Raw genomic sequence first — 19,701 nt, 5'->3', positions numbered from 1 at the left:
TTTTTTTACTTGTAAGCCGCCTAGAGTCACTTGTACAGTGAGATGGATGGTGTATACATTTGATAAATAAATAAATAGGTAAGACACACAGCCCTGGTCAACAGACGGGAAATAATTAGAGACGTGCAATCTGCATGTGTTTGTGTGTGTATGCGCGCATATTCATTATACCTCTCCATAACTTTCCATCTTTGCATTATTGTACATGGACCAGCATCTACCGACAGTACCTTTTGTTCTTTCAATTTCTCTCTTCTTTTTGTGGTTCTCATCAACCCTGTCCAACCACAACATTCTGATCTTCTTCCTCTGAACCCATTCACTTCATATATTTGCTTTGCGATTCAGTCCTCGTTTAGTCTCTTTCTGTGACCAAACCACCTTAATGTACTTCATAATAGAAGAAATCAGTAGTTGAATGCAATTGAAAGAAATGAAATAGTCTCAGATATCTTTTCTTTTTATGCATTTTCATAATTATGGGGAAAGGACTTCATTTATCTTGTCCAGAATGTTAGAAAAATGTAAAAACAAGGAATAAGTAAGCATTTTCCATCCAACTTGGCAGAGTTAATATCATTCTTATAAAAATGAGGAATGCTTGAACATGTATAATAGATTTTCCCCTATATTATTAAAGGCAACCTTTAATCTGTAAGTAGTTTCTATCATCCCATTCTGAACTGTTTAGAGGTAAGATTTTAAGGTTAATGTCAGACTATCAATGTGTTGCATACTTTTCAGGATTCTTAACTTAGCCATAATCCACAATCACTCCCACAGAGGGACTGATGTCTGCTAGGCAGTATGTCCTTCCATCTGGGTTCTTTTCCTTAACAGCAGCTGCATATAACTAACAAGTGCATCATGAACTCTTTCTCATGGAGTGATTCAAAAACAAAACAAGTGCAAAAAACAGAAAGTGCAAGAAATCTGGGCCAGATACTCCATTGGGAATAAAGCTCAGTAATTGTGTTCCAGAAGATTTTTTCAGAGTCTAGATCAATTTTAGTTTTAGCTGCTCCCCCTACTGGAGTCTGAGAAATGCTGATACTTTCTGCTCTATTTTATTTATTCCAAAAGCATGGGGAGACCTTTAAAGGTATATAATTCTAATTATCCTAAGTTAGACCAAAAAGAAGCTACAGAAGCAGTCCTTATCCCACCTTTCCTAAGAAGCTGTGACTGAAGGTAGCATCATGTATCCTTAAACCCTAGAACTATTGCAGTTGCCAGGCAACACAGCAACACCTGTCTTTCTGGAGTAAAGATGCAGTTACCAGGGCAACAACATCCTGTCTTTCCGAATACCATCCTGTAATGTGGAAACTGCAGTTTCCATAGTAACCTTTTTGACCTAGTTAATTCTTGCTTGTGTGATTTAATTTTGTTTTAATGGTGACATTTGTCGGTTTGTTGTTTCCAAAAGCCTTCTGCTTCAAGCCACCTCTTTTCCAGCTCAGGATGCAGCTTCCCCACTCACAGACTCAGGGCGTAAGAGAGCTGCAGAAGCGGCAGGCAAAGCAGGTGTTTGGGAAGTAGTTACCAGGCAACAGGACCAGGGCGTTCCGGAGGTGGTTGCTATGGAGAACTGGATGCTGACGAAGGCTTGGGGGACTGAGAAGACAAATTGCCCTCATCATTATCTCCCGGCTTGTCAATCATACATATTCGCTTATTTACCTCTGAGAGGGAAACAGCACTAGGAGCAAAGAGGAAACAGAGGACGTGTGTGCTCAAGGCAGGAAAGGTGCCAGTGTAAAACTTCACGCCAGGAGAGACTGTCACCATCCAGGATGGCAACTATCACCTGCAACCGGTTTACAGAAGAATATCAGCTCTTTGAAGAGCTGGGGAAGTAAGTTTGAGAAAGATCTGGGGGGGAAACAGCAACAACTGTGTTTGATCTAATGGGAAATGTTGGGGTTGTGCAGAAATGGGGGTGGTTAGAAGCCTCAACCAAAATAAGTCCAGTTTGTATCTCACGGAAAAGGCAAGGCAGTGGAGTGAACAACAACAACAACAAACTCATAGGAAAGGAGGGAAATGCAGGCACTAAAGAGAGCAGAAAGGATGCACTAGGAGAGAACAAAAATCAGGGAGTTGGCAAACATGACCAGCCTGCTGTTAAAATTAAGGCAGTGGAAATAAGCACGGGAAGGTTCCAATTGCTTGCTGACAATGTTCCCTTATTGGCAGTGGGGGCATAAGTATGTTGGTCACTGCCTGTAGTTCTGAGTTGTCCCGGCCAGAGAGGGCAAGGGGTTCATGCTCCTCGATAACAATTCTGTCATGCTGTGAATCCGGGAGAAGTTTATGCTTGAATTGCCTAGCCAAGAGCAACTTCCCAAGGTTGGCACTCTCTTCCCTGGGAATGGCAAATCCCATCCCATTGCTTATTTTTCTGAAATCCTCTTTCTTGTGAGATAAGGAGAGCCACCTTGAGACCTCTGGGTAAAAGCCCCCATGGGGACAACCAAGTCAGTACATGAGAGAGTATTATTTAGGTGCTGCAACGTTGCAAAAAATGGATGGGTCTATGTTTAATTTTGCATATTTCAAGCCACATCTTTGCATGCACAATTACACGACATTCTATGTTACCGTTAGTTTGCACATGTCCAAGCATATATTTGTGTACATAAGATGTGTGAGTTTGTATTACAATATTGCTGTTTACTCTTGGTGAAGCAGGTGCAAATTTACTTTATGTAATTAAATCTCCAGGAAGCCAATCAAGAGCTACGTATAGCTTTAATAAGTTATAGTGTTTGGAAGTATATGTATTTCGTTCTTTAGAATGCATTCATGTTGTATTTTCATATTGGCAGAATTTCTGACTCTGTAAATGATGCCTGAATACACACACACACACACACACACACACATGCACTATGTGCGTGCGCACACACACACTTTTTGGAATCATGTATGTATTCTCTGGTGTATTTGCTAGCCTCACCATGTATCTGTAAATGTATTCCTTTGTTTCAACTTCTCTGTTGTGTGTTTGCATTTTTTATGTATTTGAAAAATATTATGGAAATACGCCTTTTGATTTGAATATTTGCAAATATTTGTTGGCATTACTCTTTCTCTAAGAGCACACATTGCTACTTTGCATGCATATATGCATTTGGGTAGAAGTACTTAGGTTTTTGAATACATGCAATTATGCAATGTACCAAACTGGAAGAAATATTTAGGACAAAAGTGCATCATAAAGAGGGGAGGGCATTTAATTCCTTTATTAGCACATGTCAGTATAAATAGAGGACAGGATAAAGTGTGCTAAATTCAATAAAAGCCAACTTCGCAAAAGTTGATAATATTGAATGGTTTAGATGTTACTGATTTCCCAAACCTTGTATTTATTTTCACATATACTTTGGTGATGAAATCATGCATGGTGGTTGAAAGATGAGTCAATGAGCAGATCTCTGCAATAAATGGAGACATATGTTTCATTCCAACCCTTAACAAACATTATTAAGCATTTTTTTCTTTAATAAGCACTGGAAAAAAGTCAAGCGCAGTTCTTCAGGTGATTTCTAAAATTTGTACTAACTCTCCTATGGGATCTCACTTGGAGAGGTGATTTTGACAGTGATTCTGCAGAATGTACACAAGAGGTTTGCATTAGAGAGCAATGTTTCAATAGTGCATGGCTCAGAAAAAAAAGTGGGCAGCATTTTGAGTTCTGTGACAGTGATTTTAAAAAGTCACCATTCTTTCCTGGCCATCGAAGTGTTATTACCATTTGTTTTTTGTTTTGCTTTGTTTTCTCTTACACCTGCTTGGATCCTCATTCATTCTCTATTAGTTCACTCAGGAATGTATATGAACAACAGGGTGTGGTGTAGCTTCCATTTTTCTCTTCCTTTACTCTAGCACAGGTGGGGGATGGAGAAGCAAAAGAAGAACATTATTGCCATGGAGGAGCCCATGGATGGTTGAATGTGCTCATGGCAGTGAAATGTTGTTGATTATGATGTAGGGGGAAAAATATATTTTGCCTGAGGAAGGCTCTAACTTTGCAGAACTGCACCTAGGTACTGTGCATCTATTGCCCTGACTTTCTCATAGTCATTTGGTCTTGTTAATGTCATCTAGCTAATGCTTCACATATTATTCAATGTTATTGCAAAGTGCCCAATTGCTTAGGAAGAAGGGTCAAACCAATAGAACTTGCTGGAGAGGATCCACTTAACTTGAGAAAAGCTTGTGGAAGTGTCATGCCATATACATAACTTCAAGATGAGATATTCTTGGATGATAACACATGTAGGACATTGCTAGAGATTGTCTTCCTTGAAATGCAAAGAATTACGCATTTACAGCTTGAATGTGCATCCATAGACCTCTGCATTGGTTACTTATGTCCTAGTCATAAGTAGGGCAATTTTGAAAATCCACTATTGTGAAAAGGATGTGTAACAAGATAATATTTCAAGAACAAAGCGATTAGGATTTAATGTCGGATAAGCCATCATTAGCATTATGTACAAGTATTCAATTTTTTGGAAATGCTCAACGTCATGACCTCCTCATATTATTTAAAATAGGTAACAAAAATATATTCCTTGGAGAAAAAATATGTTTTAATTTTATATAATAATGGGCTTCTAAATCCCACTAGGATTAAGATGGAAGCGTAGTTTTATAGTTATATTCTCTGTTATTTTCTCACGGCATTCTTTGTACTTGGGTGTTTGAAAGACTGACACATCACCCATTGGTGTCAATGGGGGCAAATGATGTGTGCAATGGCTGAAGCTGTGCCTCTTATGTATTTGGAGTATGATGCTGCAAGCATGTGGAGTGGAGCATGCGTCATGATGTCACAATACTTGTGCCATCATTTTAATGAAATGTTTAGTTAGTGTGGATGGCTATGACATAACTGGATGTAGAGTAACTTTCCCCTAATCGCTGCCCTTTACATTGTTGGACCACAACTCCCATAACTAACAAACACCATGGTTAATATACAGTATCTGCAAAACATTAGGTTTGAGAAAATTGCCCTACAATCAGTGTGTTAATTGGAATATGTTATATTTGCAGGGTGGTCAAAGAAGTTGGGAACACAGTTCTTTATGTTATGTAAGACAAATACACTTGAGGTTGAGAAAGCAAAATATTGTTCTAAATATATATTTGGCATGCTAGAAAGAAGGGGGAAAAACAGATTGGGTTAATATCTTCCCAGGCTCTTCTGCTGAACAAAGTATTTATCACAGAAAGTATTGTCATTCAGTAATTACATTTATAAATTTGGCTGAATATTGAAGGACTGATCTAAAATAAAAAAAATAAACATTTCTATTTATCATCAACTCAAGATATGGGTTAATTAAAAAAAAGTTTTCCAATTAATCTTTTTATATGGCCAAAGGGATCTCGAGAAAAGGTAAACTGTGTTTGGCTTTCTTTCTTTATCAAATGGCCTGTGTTGGAGTCTTAGTAACTGGAGAAGTTTCCAGTATATTCATGCTATACAGAACGATCTTGCATCAGATCTGAAAGGCATTATCTCAGTGTTTTATATAATAAAACTAAAGGCAGGGTTCTGTTAGAATGGATATAATGCTACTGTTTACGTGGCTATGTCAAATGGCTTTAAAGATATGCTAAATTAATCTTTAAGAATGCTCTTTCAATGCAAACTCCTGCGGTAGAATTAGCTACCTTGGGCAAGAAATACAGTTTTATAGAGAGATTATTCACAGAAAGGTTAGGGAAAAAACAAGAGATGCATTGAGTGAATATGGTGCCTTGTCTTAGAAGCCAGAAAGGTGATCACTGCAAATACAAATCACCTACAGATTAGCACAAGTAGCACGAAACTATATTAATAGCCCCATATGTTCATTCTAGAACTCTTTTGCTAAATGATTTATTTATTTACACTTTTAAAATCTTGCTTTTCTCTGATAAAGAGTCCCAGGGCAATGAAGAAAATATCCTCAGGTCATCAGGCTGGACTCAATGACTCACTGGATCCTTTCCAGCTGTAGATTTCCAGCTTATTACAATATTGAAATATGATTGCATTCATTTGTTCAACTATTTAGATTCATACAAAAATGAGTTCGCAATGGTCCTAAAGCAGTTCACACAAACTCAGGATAATTAGAAAATTCTGAATACCCTATCATTAGTTGCCAGCTGTTGCCATTAAGCTAATGTTCCTTATAGCAGTCTTTTCATCCAGGAAATCAATAATAAATTTACTGTAAGAACATCTGAATTTTGCTAGATTGGGCAAAGGATTTAACCCGTCCAGGATCCTGATTTCCATGGTGACCAACTAGGTTCTGATAAGAAGCCCTACGGCAGCAGAAAACAGCAGTAGCTCTTTTCTTGCTGTTTTTCTTGATTAACTTATTGCCACAAATGCTTCATTCATACTTCTGTGAGGATACTCACATGTTCTTGTCACAAGGCAAAAACAGGAATAAAGGGCCCAAAGGTGTTATGTGCATAGTACACATTTATACACTGAATTTCAAATAAGGGGGAATAGTTATTTCTGAAGAAAAATAGTTCAGATGATAATAAAGTCCAAAATTTATTTAAATTTGTATACTGCCAAATCTATAAGACTCATGACAGCACACAACAAAATTAGAACAAACACAACGTAGTATTTAAGGAATAAAACATGTTCAAGAATGCTAAAACAACAGCAACACCCCAGCACTAAAGTGTCCGTGGTAAAATCAAGCAACAACCTCATAACATCAAAAACCAAATTATAGTCAACCTCACTATTCCCATTACACATACCAGCTTAGCCTTGCACCCCCACCCCACCCCCAACATAAACATACAATAAGAAACCAGCCAACATCAGAAAGATGATATCAACAACCAAAGGCCTCTGGCTCAATTAAGTTTTTAACTGGGGGCAAGGGAGGCTGTTCCACAATGTTGGAGCCATTACAGAAAAATACTACCTCCTGGCTTTGAACACACATACACAGACATACCCACCCAATCTCATGAAAATGCTAGCTCCTCAAGAGCTTTTCCTGCTATGTACCAAACAGGCCAGTTCTAACTGGAGAATGCAGTCCTGGAGATACTTTGGTGTGGAACCGAAATGGCTTTATGGGCCAAACTGAGCACTTCAAATGGCACTTGAAAGCCTCCTGGCAGCCAAGCACAGTCACACGAGCCATTGTATTTTGTATCAACTGCAGCTTCCAAGTGGCCTTCAAAGGCAGGCCTACGTAGAACGCATTGCAGGAGTCTGATTGTGTGATAATAAGGGCATGAGTTATTACTATAAGGTGTTCAAGTTCTGTGTAGGATTTCAATTGTTTTTAATGCTTTTACACACACACACACACACACACACTAAAAAGGGGAGAAATATTCATTAATATACTAACACTCAGCACCCTGCTATAAATTTTCTCACTGATGACTTAAGGGACCCTTTGTCCATTTTGATAGCCCTTCCTTCAGTTTTTCTAGGCCAACAGTATCTCTTCCATGATGAGTTAACCAGATCTATGTGTAATATTCCACATGTAGTAGCTTCATAGATTTACATGAAGGTGCACCCTTGCCTTAATTATTTCTGGTGTGTAATTTGTATTTTACATAGCTGTCACACACTGTTGGTCTTTTAACTGAATTATCCATCACAGTCCCAAGATCTAACGGTTCAAACTCCATTAGTAGATATTTGAAGTTAACATGTTATGTCTCAATATATATCACATTATTACCACTAAACCTCTTTTAAAAAAAAATTTAGGGCTGATTTATCCAATCTAGAGATATACCTCTGGGTTTTGTCACAACTGTTTAATAATTTAGGCCATCAGGAAACTTGATTACTTTTCATCCTCCTAATTAATTCTGAACCACTTTAAAATCCCCATCCAAATATTGTGCTGAATGCCTTCTTTGCCAGATGCTAATCATTTTTCACGAAAGGAGAGACTCTTCAGGGTAGCCACCATGGGCCACTGCCCAAGCCTAGAAAGTGCTTTGGTTCAGATCCCAACAGACCAGAAAGAAGGCAATTTTCAAGTGGCGAAAGAATAATGTAGAGGTTTTTTTTCTAGTAGAAAGCAACACAAGGAAAACCGCTGCTGAAGTGCTTTGGCCTATTGTGCTTCCAGACCCAGAGGCTTAGCAACCTGCCCTACCTGAAGTAGGCAATAGGGGTCTTTGAATACAATATTGCTCTATGATGTGGTCATCTGTCTATAGTTTAATAGTTTAATTCCATGGTTTAATATTGTGGAATGTGTAGCAGCCCTTAGTGCAAGAAAAATATTTTAGCCAAAATTCTTTTAGGTTACTATAGATGAAATAGTTCTAAGTAGCCAATGAAATATTCCCCCTACTGCTTCCATTCCTGAATAGGAGATTCTCCTTTTCTCTGTAAATAATGGAGCTGAGCACATTTCAAAATGATTAGATAAACTAACACTGTGTTATGCAGTTGTTGTTTAGTCGTTAAGTCGTGTCCGACTTTTCGTGACCCCATGAACCATATTGCGCCAGGCCTTCCTGTCCTTCACTGCCTCCCTGAGTTTGCTCAGTTTCATGCTCATTGCTTCAGTGATGCTATCTAACCATCTCATCCTCTGCCGTCCTCTTCTCCTTTTGCCTTCAATCTTTCCCAGCATCAGGGTCTTCTCCAAAGAGATCTCTCTTCGCATTAGGTGACCAAAGTATCTGAGCTTGAGCTTCATTATCGATCCTTCCAATGAGCAATCAGGATTGATTTCCTTTAAGATTGACTGGTTTGACCTCCTAGCAGTCCAGGGGACTCTCAAGAGTCTTCTCCAGCACCACAGTTCAAAGGCATCAATTCTTCGGCGCTCCGCCTTCTTTATGGTCCAGCTCTCACAGCCATACATTACTACTGGATGTTATGCAGTACCTCTCTTTTTTTCATTTAAGCAGCCATATCTTTTCTCAGGCTTCCATGTGAGCCTAAAAAGGAGGGTGCTGCTTTAAGGAGTTGACTCATTAAAGTTAACTTGACTCATAAAGCAGCCACAACTGTGCAAAAGCCTGAAAAATTACAAGTTGCTTCAACAAATAGCAGAGAGGTGCTCTCCTTGCATTCCCACAAGATCTGAAGTACTTTTTCCAAAGCATTTTCAAAGTGTGTGTGGCCCTAGTAAATAGGAAATTAGAAATGCACTTTCCCAGAATTCTAGTCGAGCCTAGTGAACCCTAACCCTAACCCTAGTGAATTCTGAATACCAGTAACTGTTCTGAGACTCAGATACAACCATTTCATTTTAGCTCCTGTCTCAGAGCTGTCCTTTCCTGCACAGGAGGAAGAATGAAGGGTTATTTCTCAAGGACCCTTCAATATGCAGCAGTATAACAAGTTTAATAAATAAATAAAATCAGAAAGATGACAACAAAGATTGAGAGGTTGGTTAATGATTCCAATTCAATGCACATTTATTCCTCCTCTCTGCTTCCTCTCCTTTCACCTCTCCTTTATACAAGGACTCAGGGGTATTACCTAAATTAAGCAACAACTGATTGTCACACTCATTCTTGAACACAGCCTTTGTTTTTTTCCATGACAATGTATTAGTACCAATACAATCCTGATTGATGTGCATGTGAGTGCACATTCCTGCCCACCCTTGTTCTTCTGCTGTGGGATCAACCAGGCTTCTTCTAGTGTCATGCCCCATGTTGTCACCTGGAATTGGGAGAACATGGGTAAATGGGGTGCAAGGAGAGAGTGAGAGAAAGGAGGAGGAGGCCAAGTTTTTTGTGTGTAATAGCTGGTTTGCGCAAACTAGCTAGATAATAGCCCTGCCAAGACTGCTAACTTTGCTCAGAAAGTTTTTGTGAAGATGTTTATCAAAAGCATTTTAAAAATTCACTCCGTGTCTACTGGCTCACTATTTGCTTACTGAGACTCACAAAGAAATCCCAAAGGGGAATGAGAGTGGACTCACCTTTACAATGTTTGACACGGGAATTAATGTGTTTTAAAAGTTCACTCCGTGTCTACTGGCTCACTATTTGCTTACTGAGACTCACAAAGAAATCCCAAAGAGGAATGAGAGTGGACTCACCTTTATTCATGTTTGACACGGGAATTAATGTATATGAATGGAGACATCCTCTTTCAATTTGGTTTCATTTTTTGTTACACTTAAAAAAGAGAGAGAGAAAGAAAACCAAGGCTCTTTGGTCTTTCTACTTGAAACATGATCATAGGGACAAGGTTGCTTTTGTATTTGCAATTTGAATTACGTTTTATTTCCTGGCCTTGTCTTCATTTGAACTTACTTCATGCAGAAAATTATTTATGCCATTTTTAAAAACACAAATAATGGATTTCAGTAATTTACAGATGTTATTGGTAAAAAAAAAAAAAAAGTAAAAAGTCTATTTTAAAATCCGCATAAGACTTTTTTATATTAAGTATCTATTGGCCTCCCCAAAAGAAGAAAGCCATGATTAATGCTTTCCATCGAGAGAGACTTGAACTGCACAAAATGTTATACGTCTGCTCATGATTTTATGCTAAGAACTTTACAATAATTTAAATCACTAGTTGAAAGACACGTTTAGATTCCTGGTATAACCATGCTTTGTATGTGATTGCTTGTATGCATTTGTTTTATTACTTTAGTGATAGCACCTACTTTCTGATTTTGAACCTGCCACTTAGGTGAGATTTGATTGCACAGATCCACCCAACTAAGAGTGAGAGTTGGGTTTATTTCTCTGAACAGTGCAGACTGGGAGATTTAAACAGCAGAGGAAAAGCAACAACTTAGCACTCAATGCTGAGCCTCCTGGCACTGAAGCGGGTGTATCCAAATGGCTGTCCCCCACAGCATGAGAAGGCAACTTTCCCAGAATTCACCGTTCTCCCATTCCTCAGATTTGACAATATGCCCAAATTCCCAGCAGCCTCTTTTCATTAGCAAAATGGGAAAACTGGCTTCTTCTGGAAGCTCCTGTTAAGACTGTGGAATCAAAGAACAGAAAGGAGCTGATATTCTAAAGAAAACAGATGGTTTTCTCCCTAATAATTGTTATAATGTACTCAGTCATCAGCCCCTATCGAGGAATAGGAGAGGGACAAAGGAAAAGAGTAAAGAATATAGAAAGGAATGAAGAGGGCAAACCAGTGTGCAAAGGGGTTGTTCATAAAGAAACTGGAGGGAATCCAAGCAAGGGGGGGGAGGGGGAGAGAGAGAGAGAGAGAGAGAGAGAGAGAAAGAAAGAAAGAAAGAAAGAAAGAAAGAAAGAAAGAAAGAAAGAAAGAAAGAAAGAAAGAAAGAAAGAAAGAAAGAAAATAGAGCAACTCTTGCTGAGTTCTTGAAATCCACCTCCACTGGCAAGTGAAAGAAAGAGCTGAGTGAAATTATCATGAGGCACCATATAATCAGGCAGCTCATTCCCAGAGCTGTAGAAAAAAAGAGAGAGAGAGATTTACTTAAAAATAAGAAGAAAAAGAATATTCCCAACCCACACTTCTTTCTAGCAAAGAGATAAACTCTTAAAATGGTTTCATGGAGGAGGAGTGCAAGGGAGGCAGGCAGCCTCCGAGCCAACAAGTGAAGTGTGAACAGAGGACTAGAAAACGGTCTTTGCTTCCAAGATGTTCCTGCTACAACAAGGATCTGCAAACTCTCAGAGCCTGAAAGGAAAAGGAAGCTCATCTTCCCATCACAAGGCAGCATTAATAATAAGAAGAAGAAGAACAGCAATGCTTGTTGATAAAAATACAAGACTGAACAAAGCAAAACAGAACAAACAGTGTTACAATCACAATAGCCCTTCATCTATTGTACCCTCCCAAATGTTTGGAACTACAGCTCCAATTCTCCAAGAAGTTGTAATCTAAGGGCCTTTTCCACCTGTCCTTGGGTTGGCAGAAAATTATGCCGGTGTCTCTGTCTTGCCTCTGTTTTAAATTATTGCAGTGAAGATTATCAGTGACAAAGCCTAGCAGATTTTGTGCATGTTGATGCAGTCAGTCAAGGGTTAGAAAAAAGGGAAAAGAAACCTATTTAATACAAATACAGCTAAGAAGCATTTAATCATGGGCCCCGGTAGGTTTCAGAGGGAGCTGTGGGCTATTCCTGCATCTGCTGCACGGTCCATCCGAAGCCTTGGTTGCTACTTAGAATAAGGGGGCAGCAGAGGCTTTGGATCGGATCATGCCCATGCAACCTCTCCCCTCTTGGGGATCCTGTCACTCTTCGTGGTTTATGGAGGAGCTGAGGGAGATAAAACGAGAGAAGAGACATCCAGAGTGCCGCCTAAGGACATGCTCAACCAAACACTGGTTAGAGCTGCTATTAAGGCCTACCTTGTGGGGTAAGGGCAGCAAACATCCTTGGTACAGGATGGGGTTGCACTGCTCCAGACAGACCCTGTGCACAATCTAGGGGTCCTCTTGGACTCACAACTCCTGCTCAATGAGCCGGTGGCAGTTGTGGCTCGGAGGGCTTTTGTATAACTGTGTATTGTGTGCCAGTTGCGCCTGTTCCTAGATCAAGGGGCCCTACTCACAGTTACTTATGCCCTGATCACCTCCTGGTTGGACTACTGCAATGTGCTCTACATGGGACTGCCCTTGAAGAGTATCTGGAAACTTCAGCTTGTGCAAAATGCAATGGCACAAGGAGTTATGTGTGTTTCTGATAGAACACATGTTATACTTCTGCTTTGGGAGCTGCAGTGGTTACCAGTTCATTTCCAGGTCCAATTCAAGGTGCTGGTGTTGACCTTTAAACCCTTCATGGCATGGGACTGGGCTATCCGAGGAACCGCTTCTCCCCAGCTTCATCTGCCTGTCCCACCAGATCCAGCAGAAAGGGCATGTTATGGGTGTGTCATCTACGGTGCGACATTTGGCAGGCTGTAGGTGGTGAGCCTTTTCTGCTGTGACACCTGCATTGTGGAATCTTCTCCCCACTGAGGTGAGGTTGGCCTCATTGCTTCTGAGCTTCTGAAGGTCCCTCAAGACCTGGTTATATCAGCAGGCCTGGGGATCTCAGGGGGCAGGCAAACTGATGAGTTGGCTCTGTTATTATTAACATCCCCCCATCTATTATTTTTTGTATTAGCTCTGTTTTTATAGTTCTTAATGTTTCATAATAATTAGTAATGATAATGTTTTTAGGTATTTATTGTTTTAGCTCTGTTGTATGCCACCCAAAGTCACTAGCTTTGCGAGATGGGCAGCTATATAAATTAGATAGATAAATAAATAAATTGTATTTAATACAAATGCAGCTAAGAATCATTTAAGCCTGTCTATTTTTATTTCCCATATTTGTCTACAGAATATAACAAGACTTAGCATTCCTTGGCCGACTTCAAAAAAGCTAAACAGGGTTAGACCTGGCTAGTGTTTAGATGGCTGGCCACCAGGAAATTCTGCAGCTGTAGAGGAACCTGGGAAATTGAAAAACATCCTGGAAACAAGGCAATGGCAAACCCCATCCATCTCTTTGCTGAGAAAATCTCATGGATGTTAGCAGGAGCCAAGCTCAGTGCAAATGTTTGCCTCAGCTGTCTTCTAGTTATCCATGCTAAAGGATGCAGTAATAGACAAGAAGACTACGTGGCTGAAATTCACACAATGCATTACCATTATGGCATCAACAAACCACAATGGATTGTGTTCATACAACATGAGTGCCTAAATAAATCATATGATGATCTAGTTCACACAACATGTTAAGGCAATGGCTGAATCATCCCAACACTTTTTTAGTCGAGACCAGCAAATTGTGCAGACCCAGCTAATTTGTGCTAGATTTAGCCTATTACAACTGGGACGGGAAATCTACTTCAGCCTCAGAATTACCTTTGAATTCCTCTTTGTAAAAGGGGAGGGGGTATATCTCCTTTGGGGGGAGGGTTTCATAACTCTGCACGTACAGTGAGGTTGCCTTCCTCAGAACTATACTAGTCTAAAATTAATTATTTGCTGCTACTGTTACTTTCTCCCACTTTTTTACCTTGAATCCTTGAAGAAGCCTTGTAATTTGGAAAATAAAAGAGATGGAATGTTCTTGCCATGCCAAAATAAGTGTTTCCACCTGCATGTTGAGTTGACAAGGGTGGTGGGCCATGGGCAGTCTGAGAAGCAGGGAATTCGACCAAAGAACACTCAGGCTAAGTGGTGGCAGCTGCCGGTGGTTTAAGAAAGGAAGGACATCTTGGCCTGCTCTACTTTGCAAGACATGTGGGAAACTTTGTTTAGAGTACTTAATAAATATGCTTATATTTTGTTTATTTCATGTAAACTAACCTGGGATTATGGTAGAAAGGAGTACAAAAAGAATAAGTGAACATGAAGAAATGATTGCATTGTACCTCAGGGGAGAAAAATTACCTCTCTTCCTAGAGGCATTTTGGATAATATAGGTAGTCCTGGACTTACATCCACAATTGGGACCAGAATTTCTGTCACTAAGCAATGCGGTCATAAAGTGAGACATCACGTGATCGCATCGCTTAGTGACAGCAATCCTGGTACTCCTTACTGCTGTCATTTAGCGAATTCCACTGGTCGTTACCCGAGGACCCACCCCAATACAAGCCATGCCGGGCTTGGTTCCTCCCAACTTTGAGCCTCAGTAAGGTAAGGGGCTGCTTCCAACTCCCCATCACCCTCCCATCTCTGCCCTTTTGGCTGCCCTGTACCCTGTCTTGCAAGGCGGCAAGCAGCCCCAGAACTGTGCGGCTCTGGGGCTGCTTGTGTACTGCGGCTGAGGGGCTTCTTGGCCCCCCTTCGCTTGTTTGCATGCACTGTGCCCTCCTTCTCTCCCTTGCATGCACCAGAACCCTCCTTCCCCCTTTGCTTGTTCACACGCACCAGCACCCTCCTTCCCCCTTCACTCACTCGCAGGAACCAGCATCCTCCTTGGCTAGCACTGGGTATCTGTCTTGGGTAGGAGCAGGGATGAAAGGATATGTCATTTGCTACCTTGCCTTGGATACCACTGAAAGCATCTGAGAAGAGTTTCCTCAGATCTTCCTTTCAGAAATGAGATACTGCTGAATATGCTGATCAGCGTTTAACCAGGAGCTTCCACCATGCACAGAAGGCCTTTGGATGTCTTTTGGAAGGTCAGCTCTGAGCATTAAATGTCCCCATAAACCAAAAATGCTGCTGCTGTTTCTTGTGAAAGGTCATTCTCCTCACGTCTTTCTGTTAGAGATTGTTTAGTGGAGCCAGGGGGCGGATTAGATGACCTACAAAGCACTGTCTAACTAACACAGTATTATTTTCCCAACATACATGTTTAGTTTCCTAATACTTCCCCCAGGTCGGGTAACTTGTAACTGGATCACCTGGTGCAGAACATTCAAGCCCATTTTTCACATCAGGCTTATGGGAGAAAGACGCCTGAGAAATACCCACATAAATCAGCTCCATTTTTTCCCCCTGTTGGAAGTGGTGAAGGCATACAGGTGAAAACCTATAGAAAAAGGGAAATCTGGGAGGAATAGGTGTGAAGGAGAGATTTTATTTAATTTTGGCCAAAATTTACCAGGCGCCCATTGGGATTTCTTCTCTCTACAATAGCTGCTTCAGAAGAAGACTTTCCTTTAGCACTATGGAAGTAAGAGCCTTAGGGGAGAAAACTATTCAATTCTCCATTCCTTCTGCTCCATGTTTGCTGCAATTTCAAAGATAGGCAGCCTTCTTTGAAATATACTATCACATGATAAAAAATAAGGATATATATCTTGTTAGGTCCTTTAATTCTCAACCCTTCCATGGAATCTTTTATTTTATCTGTATTCATCAGGAAAGTTGTGTAGAGAAATTATTGGAGAAGGAGGAGGACAGACAAGTAAAGGAACATACAGTATTCACTCTCAAACTGCAAGCATGTCTGAATGCCAACCGAGACACTTCACCCACTCAACCACCTACATGCAAATTAAAATATGAACACAGTGAATACCTGTCACAGAACACAGCTCTTCACACAATATGCTCTTGCATACACATCCTTCTGGTTACTTCCTGAACATATACACACACAACTTTGAAAGAGACATTTCTGATTCTTTATATATAGGCCAGCTATGTCTTGTCATTCATCAGCTCTAAAATGCTGGTTTCATTAATTGTTTCATCCCATCTTGCTGACAGTTGACATGATTCACACCAGGTATGAATGAGCTGAAGTTTTAAATGGAACTCCCATGTGACTAAAAGTAATATTTAAAGGGCTCCTACCTTAGATAAAAAGAGCATCAATTCTAGTTAGAGTATGAGATATGCCATGCCCTTCAAAAATGCTAAGAGGCAGACTATGCTTACAATTTTTTTTTTTTCTATCATGACTCCTGGCACCTTCCTGGACAAGTCCCTGCAGTTTTCTTGGCAAGATTTCAGAAGCGATTTAGCCTTGCCTGCTTCCTAGGGCTGAGAGAGAGGGACTGGCCCAAGGTCACCCAGCTGGCTTTGTGCCTAAGGCAGGACTAGAACTCCCAGCCTACTGATTTCTGTCCAGGTACCTTAACCGCTACACCAAACTGACTCTGATGCTTAATACATGCTGATTTTTTTTCTCCCTGTTACCAGAATATTGACAAACCTTCTATGTATGCCACCAGCATTTGTCCTGAATCTTATTTAAGCTACAGTGGAACCTCCAGAAACTCACTGACCAAGATAGGCCTGACCAAAGGCATTTGGTTGCAATTCTACAGAAGGACCTGGGATAATACTCTTGGCTCACCTGCTTCTGTTGGTCCTCCTAAAAAAAATGCAGTGCCTCAGCTGATTGGAAAGACTGTGCAGTTGTCAGGCCCAGCCCAAGAATGACAACGAGGCAATCCAGTCTAGTTCAGTTCCTTTATTAGCCAGCACCTAATAGAATGAATCTCGCCAGACTAAACCTATGCTGAAGCAAGTAGTGGATGGATCCCGTGAGACTCTAGGGAGGGGCCAGCCTCATCCCCTTCCTCTTCCCACACTCTTGCTGTGGACTGAGAAAGTGCTTGCTCTGGAATGCTCCCCCTCCCTCCCGATAACCTTGATCCTCCATTCCATTATAGCAGTTGAGATAGCTCTACTACAGTTCACGTTTCAGATAAGTATAATTACCCACAGTGAGCCTGCAGTGGTCAGTTCCCAGAGTGATTCAGGAGACAGTTTTATAAACAACCACCTGCAAGCACCTTTGTTATCAGTGAGGAAACCAGTTCACAGAAAGGCAGTAAAAAAGAAAATGAAGTAGACTCTACCCTAATTTAACTTTGGGTTATATTTGTGGTAGATAGGAAATAGCTTAGTGGTTGGAATTCTTGCAACCCCATCCCTTTCTTCTTAATCAGTCTTGCTAAAGAGACCCTGAGAATTGTCTTTAGAAGAAGAATTACTTTCAGTTTTAGGCAGATGCCAAAGAGCCTGACAAATCACAATTTGTATGCGATGGTTTATTAGTGCATACATGGTAATGTCATGTCCCATGGTAAGGGCCTTAGTAACAAACTTAGGTATGTTAGTGACCTAAGTAACAAACTTAGGTATGTTACTAATGTAGTATCAGCTAAGTAGATAAATGCTTGATGAGAGAAAGCCAGTAGTTATCTAGAGGAATGGGGGAACATGGAAACCACTTTTAAATGATGTATGGTTGCTTGTCAATCTTTATTTTTACTATACACTATTCAGAGTCACATTGTTTGAGTTGGGATAAATGCATGAAATAAATGTTTACTGAATATATACCTTTTAAAAAGATCTGTTCTTAATTTTAAGAATAGGTTTATATTCTCTGATACAATCAATCTGTTTAATGCCCATTAAAATAATGGTTTTGCTATTGCACATGAATTCCCCATATATACACAAAGACTCACAATTCCTGATGTCCTGATAGATTTTAAATTACAGGAATATACCCAAGAGGAGCATACACATCTTTACACAACAATGATCAGTCTAAAATCATGTCAGTGAGGATTTCAACCCAGATTGTGGCAAAAGAAGGACAAGTCCAGATCATAAATTAATATTCTAGCTCCTAAATTGCACCTGTGACAGCAGTAGAATTGCATCCAACTCTTACTGGATATTTGAGGTATTCAGAATACAAGAAATAGAACCGTCTGTTGCATCCACTTCATTTTAAGACAAAAATAAATTTTCATATTCCTGAAGGCAGCCCTCCACTGGTTTACAAAAGCAGAACATTGAAGCTTATTATTCTAAGTGTGTGTAAATAGTTAGTTAATTTCATTAACTTCTTTCCATTTCTTGTAAAAGTGGATTACTGGCTTACAAGCTGCAATTGATTCTTGCAATTGAGAAGCTCTAAAGATAGCAGAACAGACAGCCTGAACTATAAGTGCTAAACAAACTGCATAGACGTATCCTTAGGTAAGCCAAATAATGTAAAGTTCTATCAAGGGATTAAAAGTAGCTGCATCAGAACTTGGTCCAAAATTGTGAGAAGTTACATTTACTTTTAAAAAATCAGCTGTTTTTAAAGCGGGATTACCTCATAATGTAACCTTTCTATTAAAGCTATATATTGAACCCAATCTTTTCCATCTTGCATTATTAGAATATGCCTTGTACATATTTTACCTCCCTACTCTTACCTGATCCTCTGTTGCCAAACTAGAATAGAATAAGAAATAGATCTCTATTTGCATGCAACACCAGTTTTCTCTGTGTGTGTGTGTGTGTGTGTGCGCGCACGTGTGTTTGTATTAAGGAAAACCAAAAAATACATAGGAAAATGTACGCACTTTCTCTCAGCCCTAGGAAGGAGGCAAGGACAAACCACTTCCAAAATCTCACTCAAAAAACTGCAGGGACTTGTCCAGACAGTTGCCAGAAGTCAACACTGACTCGAAGGCACAAAACAACGACGACGACGACAACAACAACAGGGTAAGGAGCAGGAGCTTATCCTAGTATCAGAGCCTGTTACCGCCCCAATGCTGAGCTGAAGTGCTCTTCACCCAACAGAAAACAACATTAGCATGAAATCTGCTGCCCAATTGCCAATTCCTCTCTTGGCTCTGTTTTCACTCTCTACTTGATTTCCTGCAAGGTAACAGTATAATTGATTTTAGAAAGCTAGAGGCAGGAATCAAGGTGAAACAGAACAGGCTCGGGAAAAAGTGGGAAGGGTTGTCGAATCCAGCTCTGAAGCCTTCTGCAGGCTGAAGGTGTGCCTTCTAAAATGAATATCCTGCTCTGAATAAAATAAGAGAGCAGCTTTGCTTCCATGGGAAGTATCAGCTCTCCACTGAAAGAATAAGCATTCTTCTGAGAAGCAGGTATATCTCTGGAGGGGACACACCACCATTATAAGTGCTGCCCTGGAGGACGGGGTGGAGGAAATACCATTCGTCTTTTCTCTCCAACTGAAGCACCACTACAACTGGGCTTCTCTGCTCAGCTGTTCCCACATCAGCATTCACCCTGTCCCTTCCCCTCTTACACAGAGATGTGTCAGCCCTAATCCCTAACAGATACATTTCCAAGTTGCCTCTGCTAACCAGCATGCCTTTTGGAATCTGTGACTTTTCAAGTTGTCAGATGAATCTCACAATTTCACGTTCTCTCCCATCGGGTTCTAAATTTTCTAGCCAGAAGTGCTGGTTATTGCTATGAGCCATGCTTGCTTTGCACATTTTAAAGGCAGAGAGAAAAATTCTTTCAGAGTTGTTTTCAGTGACGCCATA

The 19,701-nt window shown here is 40.3% G+C and overlaps 1 protein-coding gene across 2 annotated transcripts in view; it reads left to right on the top strand.

Annotated features, from left to right (window-relative positions):
* Positions 1 to 1,796: 1,796 nt before the first annotated feature.
* Positions 1,797 to 19,701, top strand: part of CAMK2A (calcium/calmodulin dependent protein kinase II alpha) — a 135,543-nt gene continuing 117,638 nt past the window's right edge. For both annotated transcript variants that reach the window (XM_088133853.1, XM_088133852.1), the window contains exon 1: positions 1,797 to 1,858. In XM_088133853.1, the coding sequence (XP_087989979.1) occupies positions 1,797 to 1,858 (62 nt within the window). The remainder of the gene's footprint in view (positions 1,859 to 19,701) is intronic.

This window comes from Python bivittatus, unplaced genomic scaffold (assembly GCF_059951505.1).
Source record: "Python bivittatus isolate LINGU-HERP-01145 unplaced genomic scaffold, Pbiv_v1 ctg000080_np1212, whole genome shotgun sequence".
Taxonomy (NCBI): domain Eukaryota; kingdom Metazoa; phylum Chordata; class Lepidosauria; order Squamata; family Pythonidae; genus Python; species Python bivittatus.
The sequence above is the reverse complement of the archived record's forward strand: the minus strand, read 5'-3'. Positions and strand labels throughout refer to the sequence as shown.